Source organism: Chenopodium album, chromosome 5 (genome assembly GCF_948465745.1).
Source record: "Chenopodium album chromosome 5, dcCheAlbu1.1, whole genome shotgun sequence".
Taxonomy (NCBI): domain Eukaryota; kingdom Viridiplantae; phylum Streptophyta; class Magnoliopsida; order Caryophyllales; family Amaranthaceae; genus Chenopodium; species Chenopodium album.
The window spans coordinates 11,334,745-11,353,750 of NC_137838.1; the positions used below are offsets into that span (position 1 = coordinate 11,334,745).

A 19,006-nucleotide genomic window follows, 5' to 3' on the forward strand; every position below is an offset into this window, starting at 1 on the left:
GGACTTACTTTGATGCCTCGTACCTCTTTCTAATAACAAAATACACACGTTAGTAACTTCAAGAAAAATAATAATCAAACAATTAAATTAAATAATCGAAATAGAGATTTGGGACCAAACCCTCAAAAATTAAACCTTTCACGTCTAGGGCGAAGGCAACTTCGAATATGGCTAGGTGTTTCTAGATCTTGCGAATGCGGATTTTTGTATGTGAAAACAAAGTTTAGAGAAAGAAAGATGAATGATTAAGGGAATTAAGAGAATTAATGAATGAAAACTGATTGTAGGCGAATGCTAATTAAAACTGATTGTTGATGATAATTGGTGAATGAAAACGGAGTTTTTAATACGTTATTTATAGAGAAATCAGCCAAAAAGATAAAATAAACAAAATAGAGTCTGACGCACAAAAAAACAGAGCTGGCGCAAACCCTGGATAACTAGCGCCAGGCACCAACACTAGCGCCAGGCCTGGTTCCAAGCGCCAATGCCTAGAGTCAGGCGCCAAGCCTGTTTTTAACGCGTTTTCGAAAATCAGATAAGTTTGCCGTACTGGAGGATAAAATCATATAATTTCCTCGAAAATGCTATTTGATTTTAATTAAAACTCTGAAAAGTCGACAAAAGTCAATTTATCAATGCTAATTGAATTAGGAATGAAAAGAACCTTCTAGAAGAATCTAGAAGACTAAAACCATTCCGAATTGCATTAGGAATGATAAATCATATTAGGCCATCCCCTAGATCATTGGGCCGCATATAAAGCTCAAACCGGGCCCAGTTTAGTAAATTGGCCATAACTTCCTCAATATTCATCGGAATTGGGCTTATAATAGATCGTTGGAAAGCTCTTGTCAAGCCCCATCCAACTACACTACTATTGGACCCATATCATGGACCAACCAAACTGGATTGGCTGTTTTCTTAAAATAAGTTTTCAGAAACAGAGAGAAGAGAAGAGAAATTAAAACTATCTGCAACACTAGACTTTCCACACTTTCGCTTCATTCGATTATGATTCGACGTGAAAGGTACTCATCACTGGGTTTGGTTTTGGGGAGACACAAATGGGTGTCTACAGAAGCCCCCACTTTGACTGAGTTTGGAGAAACGCGAGTTTTGAAAACAAAAGTCAAAGTATCGGTAGGGACGGAGAATGATTCAGAACGTTCTGCGATCCTAAACCACTCTTGTAACGCCGATACCTGCAAACTAGCGTTAGTTAAACAGATAAAAGAGTTAAGAAACGCGTATCTTGCACCGTCGAGCACACGTCACTGAAAGTAACCAATTTGTTTTTATGACCTCCTGCAAGCTAGAGAATGTCATCCCGCTTGAAAACCGCTACGCCCGTAACTGCTTCCAAATTAGAAGATTGCTTCGCCTGAAACGATCTCCCTCCGCTATGATAATATTCCACGTCCAAGGGAATACCATCGAAGATTATTTCTCTTGAAATCACCTTCAGTTGTTTGTGACAACACTCCACAAGCTAAGGAATGCCGTCGAAGATATCCTCGCTTGAAGTCATCCTCATTTGATGCGATAATTTTCCAAAGGAAATTACCGAAGACCCACGCTTGTTGATCTTTAAAAGTTCGCCTGAACTTTGCTTCCGCTATGTCTGTATGTCGGCGCTTCCGTTGCTTTGAACCTGTACGTCGGTGCTCCCGTTGCTTTGAACCTGTATGTCGGTGCCTTTTTGCGAATGAACCAATATGTCGGTGCCTTTTGTTAATGAGCCAATGCTTAGGTGCTTTAAGCTAAGTGAGACGATCTTTCATCAGGCCGACCACTTTATGTAATCAAGCCGATTACTAAAAATCATGTCAAATTGCTTAGAGGGGCTAACTGGCGTACCAAGGAACCCGAAAATATGTTGCAAAAAGGTAGAATAACCCCAGTGAGAAACTGAGTGTCCTGGTGCCGCGAGGTTGTTGAGCATAACAGAGGGAACTGGTCCCCCTTGGCGATCTTGCATGATCCCTTGGCGATGCTATGCAGAGGAGCTACTGCCGTTGTTAGCTCCAGCCCCCGTACCGGCTGAGGATGTGAGGGTAAGATTTTTCAGCTTTTACTTTCCATTAAGTAGCCCCCAAGTAATGTTTTACTGACTTTTTTGGTTTATCAGGACGGTGCTACTGAGTTCGTGCCACCCCGTATGTCCCTCCATTACCAAGGGACATATGGGCTGATTTTCTGTCGACGTAGACTTCCATGTTTCGGCCTTTTTTATCGGAGAAAACTTGGTCCACCAGCCTTTGATAAGTTGCCCCCGCATTTTTCAATCCGAAGGGCATCATTTTGTAATTGTACACCCCGGCGTTCGTGATGAATGTCGTCTTTGCTTGGTCGTCGGGGTGCATGAAGATCTGATGATACCCCAAGAATGCGTCCATGAAAGTAAGCAAGGCATGGCCACTTGTCGAGTCGACTAGCTGACCGATCCTCGACAAGGGATAGAAATCCTTCGGACAAGCCTTATTTAGGTCTGTGACGTCAACGCACATTCTCCAGGTACCATTTTCCTTCTGAACCATCACCACATTGGCCAGCCATTCTGGATACTGACAGGGTTCGATGAAGCCTGCATCCAGCAACTTTTTAACTTCGGCTGCAATGTCTCGGTTCTTATTCGCGGAGTAATTCCGCTTCTTTTGCTTAACTGGCTGACACGTTGGGTCGACGTTAAGCTTGTGAGAGATGAGGTATGGACTTATCCCGGGCATATCGGCTTCCGAGAAAGCAAACACATCTCGGTTGTCACGAAGGAGTTGGATGAGCTCAACGCGAACTTTCGGATCAAGATCCAGCCCGATTGTAACACATTTTTCAGTGTCTCCTTCGGTCAACTCGACCGTTTTAGTCTGCTGGTCTAGCTCCATTGCTGTGGGGCCAGACTCTTCACTATCTGGCCTGCTGTCTATATCAGCAGGCGTCCCAGACTTTTTCTTCTTCGGCTGGCTCTCTGAGTCTTTCGGCTCAGATGAAGAGCTAGCCTTTTCTTTCTCTGGCCCCTTTTCTTTGGCCAGATCACCTTGGGCCGAAGCACTTAGGCCTTTTGGCTTCTTCGCACTTGGCTCTTTTTCTTTCTCCTCCTCATCCTCGTCGTCATCTTTTGAACGACTGGTGGATGGCTTGAGGTAGTTGCACCTTCGGGCTTCCTTTTGGCTGCCCTCGATTCTTTTGGGGTAGCCAGCATCCAAAACTTAGATCATGAGCTGGTGGTATGTCGAGACTACCCCTTTAATCTCGTGAATTATAGGTCTCCCCATGATCACGTTGTACACTGAAGGAGCGTCGATGACCAAAAATTCGGTCATGACGTTCCTAGCTGCTTCGTCGCAGCCGATGGTGACAGGAAGGGTCACCTTCCCATCTGGATAAGTTGAGGCCCCGTTGAATCCGGATACCGGGTAGGGTACCGGCGTGAGTTGCTTGGGCTTTAGCTTAATTTGGTTGTAGGCCTTTCGGAACAAAATGTTTGCTCCGCTACCACCATCAACAAGAACCTTGCTGACGTCGTGGTTGGCTACCGTGGCGATGATCACCAACGGGTCCTCGTGAAGGTACGTCACCCCCCGACAGTCAGCGGATGTGAACGTCATGTTCGGCACCGGTGACTAGGGTGGCTGAATACTTGCATTGTTCACCTGGTGGGTCAGAGCCCTAAGGTGACGCTTGTGCTCCTTCCGAGAGCATATTCCTCCCGAAATAACATGGATTGGAGGAAATTTTCCCTCCGCTGTTTTGTTGTTCTTTCGGGGGAAATTAATTTCTTGCCGAGAGTCTTTCTCGGACTTCTCGGCTTCTTTTTTCTCGCGGTAATCCGCGATATATTTTTTCAAGTACCTTTTCCGGACCATATCCTCGATTTGGTCCTTCAGCTGGATACATTCTTCAGTGTTGTGTCCCGGCGACTCGTGGAACTCACACCACTGATCTTTGTTTTATCGCTGATACCACTCTGGGAGTGGCCTCAACTTTCGGTAACTCTGCTCCTCCTTCGTCACGCTGTAGATCTTAGCGCGCGGAAGGGCGAGCGGAGTTTAGGATTCGTATCTGCCCGTGAAGGGATCAGACTTTTCCTTCTTCGACTTGTTGGCCGAAGATTGTTCCGAGGCTTTCGCCTTTCCTTTCGCCTTCTGGCCTTGGCCTTCAGACGGTTGTTGTTTTTGTTTCCCGCCCCTAGTTTGAGGTTGGGTTTTTGTTTTGTTCCACTCTTCAGCTCGAATGAACTTATCCGAAGCGTTCTGAGCTTCCTCCAAGGTCTGCGGGGTATGCATGACCATGAAGTCAAGGAACTTTCCTGGCTGAAGGCCGTTTTGCATGGCAAATACGGCCAGCCCTTGATCCAGCTAGGAAACGCTGGATGACTCGTTGCTGAAACGAGTCAGATAATCCCGGAGACTTTCATCAGTCTCCCCTGAGAGCGAGAATGGTTGCTCAAAGGTTTACTTCGAATTATTGATTGAGTCCTGTGATCGGACTGATTTTCAGCGTTGGACCGAGGGGGACTCGGCCTGTGCTGAGATTGGATTACGGGAGAAAGAGACTCCTCCCGATACGCCCCTCCCGAGCTGGCACCCTTAGAAGAGTTCCGCTCCGGAGAAGGTGATGGTGTAGGAGTAGGAGGGTCCATGGGCCTCTTACCCGCTCCCTGCGTCGCTCGGCATTTCCTCGAGGGGGAAACACCGCTATTCTTGTTTTTGCGATTCTTAGCCATTGATACTAAGATTTTGGTAGAACGATTTAGATTGGCTTAAAGATTTTTTGAAAGTCTTCCCCACAGACGGTGCCAAATTATTTCGGGTGAAAACAATGGGACCTTGCCGAAGGTCCGAAGATGTGGATGAAGACTGACTCGGTCCAAATGATGTTGGGCCGAGGGTTTCCTGCACAGCAAACACACGTAAACTGGCCTCGGGGGTTGTGCCGAGGAAGGCCCCTCCGATGCCGAAATCAAACAGTGTTTAGAGAGAGAAAGCTATGCAAGAGTATTAATTGCTTGAGGCTTGAATGTGAATGAATGATAAATGATGTAATTGAAGGCTTTTATACCTTAGCATGACAAGGAGAAGAGATGGGCTTGAGGTCATATGGGCTGACCATGATGACTTGGGCTGTTGACTTGAGATTGACTTGGCAGGATTGGAGGCTTGGGCCTTAACCTTGACTTGGATTGAATCATTTATGGACCGGGCCCAATCAGGAATAATTGGACCCAAACAAATTTTATTTACAAAAAACTTATAATGTACTAGACTAATCATATTAGTCTTTAGAGTATGTAATCGTGAATCTATATTAAATTAAACATTAGTAGAATAAGATTCAAACCAACGACAAATTAAAGTTGACCTTTAAGGAGTTAAAGTTTCCAAAAAAAAAAAATCCAAATAGTTAAAGTTAGATTCAAAATGATTGTCCTACAATAAAATTAAGATATAGTCATCTTACACTAGAAATTGTTATATACATCCGGCGAATGATGCACCCAAGGGTATATGTTGATTATGTTTGTTCATTTGATAATAAAATGAACAATAATCATCGAAAAGAGTAAATAATACCTTTTGGTGCACCGTGGACCGTACACCCCGAGTGTATATAAATGAAACGATCTTTCGGCTTATTAATTTTCCAACACTACCCCTCTTTGGTATTCTCTGCAAAGTATCATTCAGGTGGTGGCTTGAATTGGAGAAGATGGTAAGCATTTCAGCAAACGATCTTCAGTTCTTCTCTGGTATTCAACACCTTGCTGAAACTCGTCCTTTCAAGGTACTTACTTCATCATTATTCACTCTTATTATTTTGCTAATCTCTAATCTAAATACTAATTTCACTGCCCATTTGCCCAGAATTTAATTAAGTTGTATGTTTAACCCTTTAAATTTGAATATGTGAATTTAATAATAAGATTGCCAAATTAATTTGGATTTCTGTATTATGCAAATTTGGTTCTTTTTATCATCCTTTTTTTATAATTATGTGGGTAATTTACATTTTATCTCTGATAATTAAATATAGATTATTGGATTAATTTTGATAATATGCACATTTTCTTTTAAGGGTAATTCACATTTTGTTTCTACAATCTCAATATGGGAAATTTTGATTAATCATTAATGGATACATTGAGAATTCTGCTGAAATACAAGTGACTTTTGTGCATCAATATCTAGAAGTTTTGAGCATTATTAGTTTGTTAATTGATGAGAATCATGAGATGATTAAATTTAAATCAAGGGGCTAAAAATGTAGTGTAAGAATTGCATACTTGTGCATCCATTGGTTTCTATGAAGTAATAGCTTGGAACTTCTTTGTACATTCCATGTTGCACACCAGCCTACACAATCCTGTTATTTTTATACCCGATTTTATGAAGTCGTCTCGAGTTGCAAGCCAATCATTAATGGAGAAGTTTTTGTTAGTTGAAGAAAACAACTCCTTTTCAAAGATAAATAATAGGTTTCCACTCCTTTTCGAAAATTGCTTGTGGGTCTTGCATTACTCTTTTACTATGTCAAAATATGTCAATCATTTGCAATAGAGGATATAGAATAGAACCAGTTTAGGCTTGTTAGAATCAAGGTACTAATGATTTCGATTATAGAACTGATTTGAAAGTGATGGAAATTGCTGAAACTGTCCGATTCATGTAGCATAGCGTTTTCTTAACTTTTAAGTGTCTTTGAAGTCTAAGTGCATGGATAGCTGACAGATACTATTAATAGTTGAAAAAAAATTGATTTTGTTGATGTACTTGCAGGCATGGTTTCTAGATCAATTTGGAGTTCTTCATGATGGAAAAAAGCCGTACCCAGGTGCTATATCAACATGTATGTTATGATTGGTTACTTTTGTAAGTATTTGGTAAGCAAGTGTTTTTTTTTTTATCTGTGCACTCATTTTGTGAAGTTGGTATGGATTGAAGCTTAAAATAACTTGTTTGGAAACAGTGGAAAAGCTAGCCAAAACTGGGGCTAAGATGGTGGTTATAAGTAACTCGTCAAGACGAGCATCTGTGACAACTGAGAAATTGAGAAATTTGGGATTTGATCCTAACCTTTTTTTAGGTTCCATCACCAGTGGAGAATTGACGCATCAATACCTTGAAAGGTTGAGTATTACTTTATCTTACTCAACCTTTATCTTACTGCTCTAATCATACACCAGTAGAACAAATAAAAGATTGATGTCCCTTAATAATTTGCAAGTAGAAGATGATGGGATCATTGACTTATGGCATTCATTACACTTTTTCATCCATTAGCATCAAAGAGTGTTTCTACGTTACGCACTGTACCTTGCAGTCTAGTCTGTAGAACTTCTTTGAAGCTATCGTATAGATGTATCCTCAAAAACTACTTAACCAGCTTATTGTAACATGGAAACATGCACATGAAAGTTCATGTAGTTACAAGATTTACTTATGGGTTTTTTGTAATTAAATTTGGAGGCATAAAATGTTATTATTGTACATGTGTAGTATGGAGACACGTGGATAATATGGTCTCTTGGGCGTGGAAACTATCACTGTTGCTTGGTCAACTTAACCACAATCATCCTATGTAAAATAAATAAGAAGAATTTTATACGAAAATTGTCTGTGCTCCTTTACGCCTGGTGTTGTGCAACTTGTGCTTCTTATGCAGGTGCGTGCTATGAATTGATATAGCTGGACAGGGTTTAATAGAAGAATTTAAAGTAAGAAGTTCATTTAGATTGATGTTCTGGAAATTAAACAAGAGACTGGTACACAAAAACTTTCCAGAGGCTTATTCTCTCCCAAAGTGTATAGGAAACAATCAATAATATTCATTCCACTTTCTCTCTCACTGATCTGTATATAGCATCTCTAAGTCTAACTGACTCCCTTCCTCTTCAAGCTTATTTTAACAACTTATCAAGCATTGCCTACGCTGCACTTCCCCATTATGCCTGTTCATTGCAGTTTACTAGTTGCATGCGTTTCTTCCATTTCTTGGCAAAGGTGTTTTCTAATCATGTTTCCATTGTGGTGTTTTCTTTTTTACTGGTGATCAGGAGTACATTGGTTTTGCTAATGGCTGCTTTATTTTTGTACTTTCAACCATTATGATCATCCTCTGAAGTGTAATCTCTGGTTTGAAATATCCCTTCTTTGTCACTGTGGACAGGCGAGATGATCCTTGGTTTGCAGCGCTTGGAAAGTCATGCATCCACTTGACCTGGGGTGACCGGGGTGCCATATCTCTTGATGTATGTTGCATATTTGATCTTCTATTCCTGTTTCCCCCACTCACCCTTAAAATTAAAAGACCAACTCTTAATTTCATACAATTAGAGAGAATTTGGAGTGGAGCATTTAGTCTTTTCTTTCTGTTCACCGAAATCTATTTTCCTTTTCCTATCTTCTTGCTGAGATGTTTCTTGTAGGATGAATTGATTTTATTTCCAAGTATAGCCGAGAAAGAATAGATTGTCAAATTCCTTATGTCAATTTTCTATCTTGGCATAACCTCAGCTTCCTACTTATTGAATGGATATAGATAGGTATTTATGCAGAATTGTAGATATCTTTTTTCTACTCAGCTAGGTTAAAAATAAAAAATGGTTCCCTATAATTCTGATCACTTTCCTGTCTGCTACTTTTTCAGGGTCTAGACCTGAAAGTTGTGGATAATGTTGAAGAGGCTGAATTTATTTTGGTCCACGGCACTGAAGCACTGGGGCTTTCTTCTGGATCTGCTGTTCCTAAGCAACTGGAAGAGCTTGAAAAAATATTGGAACAATGTGCTTTAAGAAAAATCCCTATGGTGGTGGCCAATCCAGACTATGTAACTGTTGAGGCCAGAGCACTTCGAGTTATGCCTGGTAGGTTACATTTCAAATGTAACAAATTTGCACTGTTAACTGCTTTATGCAACATGTCAACATCTAGCTAAAAAAACCCATGTTTGAACTGAGTATAATGTGTTGAACTGTTAGCATTCCCAATAAAATATCTGATTTGCTAGCTGTCCGCTTGCTCCTTTGCCTAAATTCTTATGTATTGTTTCCCTGCTATGATTTCATTCATAGGAACGCTTGCAGCAAAATATGAGCAGCTTGGTGGAGAAGTCAAGTGGATGGGAAAGCCTGGAAAGGTAAAATCATGCCATTCTATCCTCATGGCCATCTTGGTAGATTGAATATCGTCGTGTTTAAGAGATCAACTATAATGTGTCATTCATCTAGAAGTACTAGTATCCTATGAAATGAGGTAATCATTAATGTCGTCATCCATCCAGTTGATGTCTTGAGATGTTTGCACTGAATTCTGATGTAATTGTCCTGTTATCCCGTAATTGGGGATTGGTGTTTGTTCTTGTGTCCCACCTATTTAAATTTCACACCTTAAAAATTGGGTAGTTTAAATTAACGGTGAATGTTGATGGTGTGGTGGGTTCAGGGACAGCAGAACATATACATGAGACACGATATAGGACTAAACATTTCTATTGGTGATACAAAGTACAAATCTTTTCAATTACAATGCTTATATATTCCCATGGATAATTTGCCAATTACTACCGCAAGTTAATAACACTTTGTAAATTACTACCGCAAATTAAAAAAGTTGTACCGTAAAAAATTTTAAGATGTTGCGATTACTACCAAAACCCCATTAAGCCCAACTATGACGTCATTATATCCCTTTAACCCGTGTTTGACCATGGTTAAGGGCTTTAACCAGCCCCCCCCCAAAAAAGAAAATGGTTTAGGGATATAATGACGTCATGGTTAAGGGCTTTAACCAGGGTTAAAGTGATATAATGACGTCATAGTTGGGTTTAATGGGGGTTTGGTAGTAATCGCAACATCTTAAAATTTTTTGCGGTAGTAATTCACAACTTTTTAAATTTGCGGTAGTAATTTACAAAGTAGTATTAACTTGCGGTAGTAATTGGCAAATTTTCCTATTCCCATGGACAAATAAAATTGAGATGTTTGTCACAGTTGATCACCCTTGTTCACTGCCTTAAAAACTAAAATCTGAGGTTGAACATACTTGGACAGATTATCTACGAATCAGCCATGGCCATGGCAGGTGTGGATGCACCAGAATGCATTGCTGTAGGAGACTCACTGCACCATGACATAATGGGTGCAAATGTCGCTGGAATGCAGTCTGTATTCATCACAGGAGGCATCCATGCGGATGAGCTTGGACTTCACCAGTTTGGTGAAGTAGCTGAAGCTTCAAAAGTGCAAGAGCTGGCATCCAAATGTGGCGCTTATCCCACCTATGTTGTACCTGCTTTCTCCTGGTGAGAGTATAACTTGGAAGAGTACATTTCTGTCTTAGTGAATTACTCGGTCCAAGAAGTTGTACTTGATCATGAAAAATACCACCTGAACCTATACAATGTATCTCTTGGCTTGTTTGAAAAGCCAATTTCAATTGTACTTTTGAAGTCAGCCTTAATCTTCTTTCGTTATTTTTAATGGTGGGTTTTGGGGGAAAATGTATTACATACTGCTTTTGTAACAATAACATTTAACAAAGTAATTTTAAACTTTATCTTTTTTCGTCTTAATATGGCTCTTATCCAGTTATTCCAACTTATACGCCTTATTTAGTTGTCCAGATTTTTGTAACTTAAATAAAGTTAGAATTTTGGCTCTCAGCCTCTCATAGATGCAACATAAAGAAGCGGAGGCAAGAAACCTGGTGATGTATTGCTCCATTCTATATCAAAGCTGCACATAAAACTTGGGAGTTGAGAAGGGGTGGGTAGATGACAAAGTAGAAAGCAATATACTTGATTTTATTCTTAGAAATGAAATTCAAAATTCTGACAATCCTCTGCATAAAACCACCTTAAGTGCAATCTCGAGTTACATATTACAGTCTACAAGTCTACAAAAATAGAAGTTACAGACTGCAGGAGGGGCGATTACAGTTTACACTGAGGGGCAAACAGATGAACGAGTGAATGACCTATGCCGTCCCCAAGGAGTCAAGGACCTTTCTAGGAGGTTTCTTCTCTGTAACAAAGACCAAATGCTCGATATTCACAGTAAAAATCACTGGGTGACAACATTCCATGGCAACGTAGAAAAAAGCAGGCTCACATCCCACATTTATACAGAAACTAAGTGAGATCAAGATCTTAAACTCTTCAAGCACTACCAGCAGGGACAGCATCTGAGGCAGGAACGTGAGAATTCTCCACCGAGACTTTTCGATTAGGTTTATTCTTGTATGCTAGCATCTTATTCAGTGCACTAACATAAGCTCGGACACTTGAGACAACAATATCCATTTCAGATCCACTCCCACTGCAGTCAAGAGTACAAGTTTAATAATGACGACCAAAAAAAAAAAAAAAAAGCATTATAAGTCACCAAAAAGAATGAACAAATTACAATTTCATACCTGAATGTTCGACGAATTTGCTCCCCAGTAGTAGCTTGTGTAGTTGTGAAACCATTATCCCCACGTATTAATACTCTGGTGGTAGCTATTGCATCTATACCTTCTGTCACACCTGTCAGTGAGTACTCAAGTAGAGTCACAGGTACCTGTTTAAAAAGAGAGCTCTATTGTTAAACTGCAAGCCACCCCTAAGGAAACCTTCTAGTTTAAACATTTTGTTAATTAACCATCTTTTTGAGGGAAAAAAGAAGAGAGATAAAATGCGCTTCCAGCTTTCTTTAAGATTGAAGATAATATTGATAAACCAGGTATTTATACGCCTTTTCTTTCTTAAAAATTATTGAACAATCAACATGTTCAGTTGACAAATTAGCTAGCTTTGATACCATAATCAAAGGTAACAGAAGAAACTTCAAATAAAAATTATGAATCCCCGGTGAGCTAGCTAAAATACTACTGTAGTAGATTAGCGTATGATATTCTCTGCTACAAACCTTGACTATTGAATCAACAGCCTTATATGCAGAATCAACTGGTCCAGTTCCAACTGAACAAGCAACATGTTCCATCCCATCAGCATCAATGAGCTTAACAGTTGCTGTAGAAAGTCCAAGAGTTCCACATGTAACCTGCCCAAAACCCAAGGAAAATCCAAATTAAGGAGCTCATCAAGAATCATAGAATAAAAAAGGAAATTAAACAAAACAAAGAGCCATATATATGTATCAACAAATTACCTGGAGATCCCCAAGTGACCAAACTGATTCCGGCTGGAAAAGTTCATCGATTACCAAGGCTTCAATGTCCTCATCCAAGACATGCTGGTGAATTGAAATGTAAAAAAGACAGTGTCATCTATGGAATGATTTTCAGAAAACCAATGAAAATTTTGCAACCTAAGCTTCTAAGAAATTTCCACAAATTGTCCACCAACAGCTTGCAGCAACGTGTCAAAGACCAAGGAACAGGTAGCGTCATAAAATTTTATGAGAAAGAAACAATCCTATTTACCTTTTTCTTCTCAGCAACTGATTTAAAGCGCCAAAAGACGTCATCAAGTTCCTTGCCTTCAAAAGAGTATCCCATCTGGAAGAAATAGGAAACCCGTCAGACACTTATAGGCATAAGTAAACTGAAGTTCAGTAGACAAAGTGGCTAAATAACCACTTACCTGCTCAAGTCTTTTTTGCAATGCATGACGTCCACTGTCACAATCATATAAATCAATCAATAATCTCTTATTACTGTAAAAATAGTAATGGAAAATGGGGGGAAAAATGCACAAGAAATCAAGTTAAGCATAAAGCATACAACTCCACACGCCTTTGTTCCTTCATTAAGATTCATAACAAGAAGAAAAACATAGCAAAAGCTTACAATCGAACAAATCAGATAATCTATGCTCCTTAAATAGCCTTTACTCCACCAGTCTCTAAGTAATCTTAAAGATGTATCTTTATAAAAGAGTATCAATTTCATCACAGACTCAAGGAGTTGTTGCCCTTAGGGCCAACATAAGCATTGATAAAAATCCTAGTATTCATTTTTGTTAACTTGAACAGGCCTATGACTAGAGAACAGATGAATACATGAATACAATACACAGGTAAGAGGATAATATGCACTCTAAAGATGAATACGACACTCAGATAAGATGAATAATTGTAGGAATGTGATACTACTAGTAAATGAATTTGACCTCAAGAGAAAATAGCCACACATAATACTACATACCTAAGCTTTCCAAGAACAAGACCAGATTCATCAGCTCGCTGAAGCCCTATATCTTCTGGAGACATGATTTCATAAGTGCCTTTGTGTTTTAGCATTCCGTGCTACAATATCATAAAAAAACCTCAATTAATATACAGTATAAATTAATTCACCATGTATCCAACTGAACAAGATAAAATCAAAAGGACATGGATATTCAATACTAAGATATTATGGCTACTCTTTATATTGTGAAGGAGGCTTAAGAAAAGAACATCTCAAGTACTCAACTAGTGAGGGTTCAATTAAAAGAGCTAAAGTATCGAGAAGGTAAAGAAGATAAAGATGAATGGGGCAAAAGAGCTGCTGAAATAATTACAGGATTTTAATCAAGGGCACATCGCAGCAATATTTGGAAATGAGCTCAGGTAAAATAGAAGGTGAATTATTCAACTATTAGCTTCAGTATTCTAATCAGTGGCTTTTTTTTTTTTTTTTTTTTTTTTTTTTTTTTTTTTGTGTGTGTGTGTGTGTGTGTAATCAGTAGCATATTACTGCTGAATTAGCTTCAGTATTTGGATTAGTGGCAAATTACTGTTGAGTAATCTTTAGTATTTCAATTAGCGGCACATTACTGCATATAGAGGAGTACGTACATGAGTAGTTTTATAAACTCCATAGCTTACCCCATAGCTTTCACAGCCTTAACAGGAACCAAAAATTATAGTAGAAGATGTAGAGAAGAAACAATTTATGTTAAGCTAAACAATGGATATAGAAGAAATTTATAACAGGTGGGCTTCAGTAGACAAAATTCTTTATAATTTAAGTGCAGCTTCCATAAGAATGTTATGAGTTGCTAGCCATATGAACCGTAACGAACCTGATGAATTCCACTTTCATGCTTAAAAGCATTAGCTCCAACTATAGCCTTGTGAGGCTGTACAAGCAGTCCTGAATACTCCGCCACCTAAAAAAAAATAAAAAAAGGGAGAGCTAAAACTATATGCAAGCTGCATTCAATAGTGAAGATAAGTTATTATAGAGTTAAGTTGAGAAAGTACCATCTTGCTGGCCTTCACAATGTGTTCTGTCTGAATCCCAGTGTAAAGACCACCCAATGATTCCCCACGACATTTAATGGTCATGACAACCTACTTTTAAAAATGATGAATGACAACAAATGAAGATAATTAAATTAAATTATATGCATGACATAAACCTTAATCCAAGTCACAGTCATCTAAATCAAGAGGAAGAAAGTTTAATTCTCATTCATTAAAGGCACACCTCTTCCAATGAAGCATTTCCAGCTCTTTCACCAATTCCGTTAATTGTTACCTCCAATTGCCTTGCACCTGCACACGCTCCCTGAATTTCAATACAATGTGAGGTCCCTTTTTAAAAAAATATATATATATATGTTCCTTATAGTAACGCAAATTACATAAGTAAAAATTAATAACATACAGCTACTGTATTAGCACTAGAAAGCCCAAGATCATTCTGACAATGTGTAGAGATGATCACATTCTCGACTCCAGGTGTATTAGCCTTTATATCAGCAATTAATTGCCCAAACTCACTAGGGACTGTATAACCCACAGTATCAGGAATGTTTAGAGTGGTTGCTCCAGCCTTAATAACTTCTCCTAAAATCTGATAAAGAAACTCTCTATCTGATCTGTGAAGAAACAAAGCCAAAGAATATATCAATTACAAAACAGTATACAACCAAATTTATGTGAGACAAAAGTCCATATTATTCTTCTACATACTTTGTAGAAGAAATGATAAAAGTGCAACTTCTGACTAGCACATTAGGTCCTTAGGGTTTTGACTTTTGATCAACGTCTATACTGACTTAAGGTGCTTGACAACTTGATCAATGCCTCTGACCTCTCAATTTTGTCTTTGGTTCCATGTCCTTAAGACCTTAACAAACATAACTAGGGCTAAATCTTATATAATCATAATGCCTATCAGTAACAAAAATTGTAGCGCTACTATGTGACTCGTTCAATATATTGATTCAATGACAGTCTGCAAGGGTTTTATTGTCTAATAGTTTAATAACTCAATCCCAGCAAAACAAAGTTGTGCATTGGCAGCTTTCCTAAGACTAACATAATTTGGTTCTGCTTAAGTTTGCTTGTGCTAAGCCCCTAAAATAATCACAACTATGACACTACGGCGAACCTTAACTATCACATTAATTCAATCACAATCTGCAAAGATTAATATACCAACAAGTAACAACTCAACCTCTAAAACCATTTCTAATACAAAATCCCAACAAACATACTAATGCATTCACAACTTTCATAAAATATTCTAAAATCATAAAGCTTATATATTAATTTTATAGCTAATTCAACAAATTACACATATCAATTAACATTCAACAAAAAGTTATATTATATCCACAATACCTGCCAGCATCCTCAGGGCTAAATTCAACATCCTCACACCCTAAACTCCTAGCATAACTAACCATATTCCTAGCAATTTCAACAACTTCTTGTCTAGTCTTGTTCAATTTATGCTCCATATGTATTTCACTCGTTGCAATGAATGTATGAATCCTCGGCCGCTTCGCATACTTCACTGCAGCCCAAGCAGCATCAATGTCAGCCTTATTACACCGCGAAAGCCCGCAAATGACAGGCACATACCCCTGTTCATCAACAGCATTGCCCACTTCAAGGGCAATTGTTTTCACGGCCTCCAAGTCCGCATTGGAGGCCGCTGGAAACCCCGCCTCGATGATATCAACACCGAGGCGGGCGAGCTGGCGAGCAATCTCCAATTTTTGTTTTGGAGTCATTGATGCTCCCGGAGATTGCTCGCCATCTCGAAGGGTAGTATCAAAGATTCTGACATAATTCGGGTCGGAGATTCTTCCCGGGATGTAATCGGGTCGGGTACGAGGTGGGGTTGCGGAGCATCGAGTTATGGAGGCAAAACGAGAGGTGGGTTTGTTGGTGGGTTTGAAGAGAGAGAAAGATGGTTTTGGGGAGGAGAGAGAAAGGAGGGTTGTAAATGGGGTTTTGGGGAAAAGGGGTTTTGAGATTGTGGTGGAGGAGAGAGAAAGATTTGAGGTTGTTAGAGTCGCCATTGATGAAGGTGATTGATGGTTTTTGCAGAGGTTTTAATGGAAGAAGATGAGCAAGGCGGCTGAAATATGAACAATGAAGAAATGGTGTTTGATTTTACTGGATTTGTGAATAAACTTGTTAGGTCTTACGTGGCTTGTTGACTAGTCAAGGTTTAATAGATTTGGGGTTTAGATTTTGAGCTCAATGAGGGAAGTGTGGATTCACCAATGCTTTCATGGATCATAAAATTTATGGTATGGAGATGGAGTCATTTCATTTCTCGTTAAAACTCACCGTATAGATGAGTAGGTTATTTTGACGGTTCGGAAAGTTAACAATGTATGTCTGTATCAGACTATTCAAGCTTAATTTGATATTTAAGGCATTATCTTGATAAATATAATGAAAAATGTATTTAGATAGCCCCTTCAAATGACTAAATCAGACTTAATTGTATATTTATCTCATTCAACAAAAAAAAAAAAAAAAAAAAGGTTAGAAAAATGGGTAATGTTAGAGTATGCCTTGAATCAGTTAGTCCCTTCGATACTATGACATGAAAGTATGAAACTCCTTTGGGGTTTAACTTGACCACTATTTTGTAATTTGTACTTTTCTCTAGATTTATAAAACTCTCCACTAACATGTTATGGACATAGCTAACTGATCGATAGTGAACCATGTAACTTATGTATCCTTGTTTATTTCTTAAATCTTATTGCATTTGTTATGAAAGTTGAGATGTTTAATATTGCATATCTATTATCTAGTCAACTAATTATCTTATACTATGTGATAAAACTATAAATTATACCAAACCCAATCATTCCTACATAGGCTACATTAGTACTTAATCTAAGTTTAGGCTTTTGCATTATTCGCCGTATTTTATGCATATCCTTTGATACCCCTCCTCACTTGACTCATAACTTCATAAGTCACAATAGTAAATGAATAAATAAAAGGGTTCTTTGATAATGATGTGTTACCAACTTTTACATTACATTTTTATAGAGTACAATTTTTGTCTATACACCACATGCCTGATTGATTACTAATAAACTTATCAACTACTCCGTATTATTGTTGCCAATGAATACCAATATTCCTAATTGAATGCTTCCTATAAAATTTGTTCCACTTTGTGTTGCAAAAACTAAAAAGGATCTTAACCATAAAAAAGGTAAATTGTCTTACCATAAGTGAGCGAAGTCTTACTTAGTGTATATTTTATAATCATATACTTACAATCGTAATGACATATACACATAGCATAATACTTTTAAAATGAGTAAATTACCTACTACCTCCGTTAAATGTTACGTGCACCTTTGGGGTATTATTTGTGAGATATAAAATAGTCTCAAGTCGCACATAACATTTAACAGAGATAGTGTTAAATCAAGTAAAATTCATTCGATTTAAAAAAGGGCGGTAAAAAAGTTTAAACATTTACCTGCCAGCATCTTCAGGGCTAAACTCAACATCATCACACCCCAAACTCCTAGCATAACTAACCATGCTCCTTGCAATTTCAACCACTTCTTCCTTACTCTTATTCAACTTATGCTCCATATGTATCTCACTCGTTGCAATAAACGTATGTATCCTCGGCCGCCTCGCGTACTTCACCGCCTCCCACGCCGCCTCGATATCCGCCTTATTACACCTCGAAAGCCCACATATCACCGGCACATACCCCTCCTCATCAACGGCATTACCCACTTCCATAGCAATCGATTTTACGGCCTCTAGGTCCGCTTTCGAGGAGGCGGGAAACCCCGCCTCGATGATGTCCACCCCGAGTGAGGCGAGCTGCCTCGCTATCTCGAGCTTTTGTACCGGCGTCATGGCGGCCCCCGGCGACTGCTCGCCGTCCCGGAGGGTGGTGTCGAAGATTCGGACGTAAGTCGGGTCGGCGATTTTGTACGGGATGTACTCCGGTCTCCGGCGATATTCCGGCGCCGGCGACGGTGTGACGGCGCATTTTACGGCGGCGGTGGTGGTGGTAAAAGAGAGTAAAGAAAAGGTGGATTTCGAAGACGAAAGAGAAAGGAGTGTGGTGGTTTTAGGGATAAGGGGTGATTTGTTAATGAATTTGGTTTGAAGGGTTGAAATTTTTTGAGGTGTGTAAGTAGCCATTGATGAAATGTCGAGCTTTATTTTTTTTTTTGTTTTTTTTACAAAAATTAGCAAATAATTTGTGGATGAATTTATAAGTAAAATGAGGATGAATAGCTAAATATTAGATAGTTTTCAAATATATTTGCGGTCTTTTTTTATGTAAGAAAATTTTGATGATGATTGATAATAGATTTAAAGATATTGATATATGATATGATGTAATTTGTATGACGTGTGAATGAGTTGAAGGGAGATGAATTGAAAATGACAAAATGTGGCTAATTTATCAATATTAACTTGTTAAGCATATCCTTTACTCCGTATGATGCTAAAGTTAGTATATGGGAGAATGGTCCACTTTTCTATAAACGACAATAAGAAGGGGTTAGAATAATTCATATTTATGTACTACAAGTAATAATAATACTACGGAGTAATAATAATAATTTTACTCATTTTAAGGTCATTGTGTTTTATTCATCCAATTTCAATTAAAAATAAGATAAGTTTAAGAAAGATAAATTTTATTATCCATATTGGCCTCTTAAGTCAGCCACGTGGAGAGCTGTTTTTGACATCCACCGCTCACTTGACATAGTCGCCACGTGACATCAGATTGGGAATTTTTAAAAATACCCAAGCATAACTCATTCTTAAGGT

General features: G+C 38.7%; 2 protein-coding genes across 4 annotated transcripts; one reads left to right on the forward strand and one right to left on the reverse strand.

Moving 5' to 3' along the window:
• The first annotated feature begins 5,629 nt into the window (after positions 1 to 5,629).
• On the forward strand, positions 5,630 to 10,569 carry LOC145630434 (uncharacterized). Of its 2 annotated transcripts, XM_081682690.1 has the most exons (7): positions 5,630 to 5,784; positions 6,777 to 6,846; positions 6,967 to 7,126; positions 8,167 to 8,248; positions 8,647 to 8,863; positions 9,071 to 9,135; positions 10,049 to 10,569. In XM_081682690.1, the coding sequence occupies exons 1-7, from the start codon at positions 5,710 to 5,712 to the stop codon at positions 10,301 to 10,303; spliced, it is 924 nt and encodes a 307-aa protein (XP_081538816.1). In that variant the 5' UTR covers positions 5,630 to 5,709; the 3' UTR covers positions 10,304 to 10,569. The 2 variants fall into 2 exon arrangements, with proteins under 2 accessions (XP_081538816.1, XP_081538817.1); XM_081682691.1 differs by lacking the exon at positions 5,630 to 5,784 and having other exon boundaries at positions 6,777 to 6,880.
• Positions 10,570 to 10,770: 201 nt separating this feature from the next.
• On the reverse strand, positions 10,771 to 18,473 carry LOC145631887 (2-isopropylmalate synthase A-like). 2 transcript variants are annotated; one of them, XM_081684109.1, is made up of 12 exons: positions 17,679 to 18,473; positions 14,595 to 14,808; positions 14,415 to 14,495; positions 14,189 to 14,278; positions 14,008 to 14,094; positions 13,146 to 13,246; positions 12,583 to 12,616; positions 12,423 to 12,497; positions 12,149 to 12,232; positions 11,906 to 12,040; positions 11,412 to 11,557; positions 10,771 to 11,314 (listed from the first exon to the last, which is right to left on the reverse strand). In XM_081684109.1, the coding sequence occupies exons 1-12, from the start codon at positions 18,362 to 18,364 to the stop codon at positions 11,155 to 11,157; spliced, it is 1,893 nt and encodes a 630-aa protein (XP_081540235.1). In that variant the 5' UTR covers positions 18,365 to 18,473; the 3' UTR covers positions 10,771 to 11,154. The 2 variants fall into 2 exon arrangements, with proteins under 2 accessions (XP_081540235.1, XP_081540234.1); XM_081684108.1 differs by lacking the exon at positions 17,679 to 18,473 and adding an exon at positions 15,557 to 16,362.
• Positions 18,474 to 19,006: the final 533 nt, after the last annotated feature.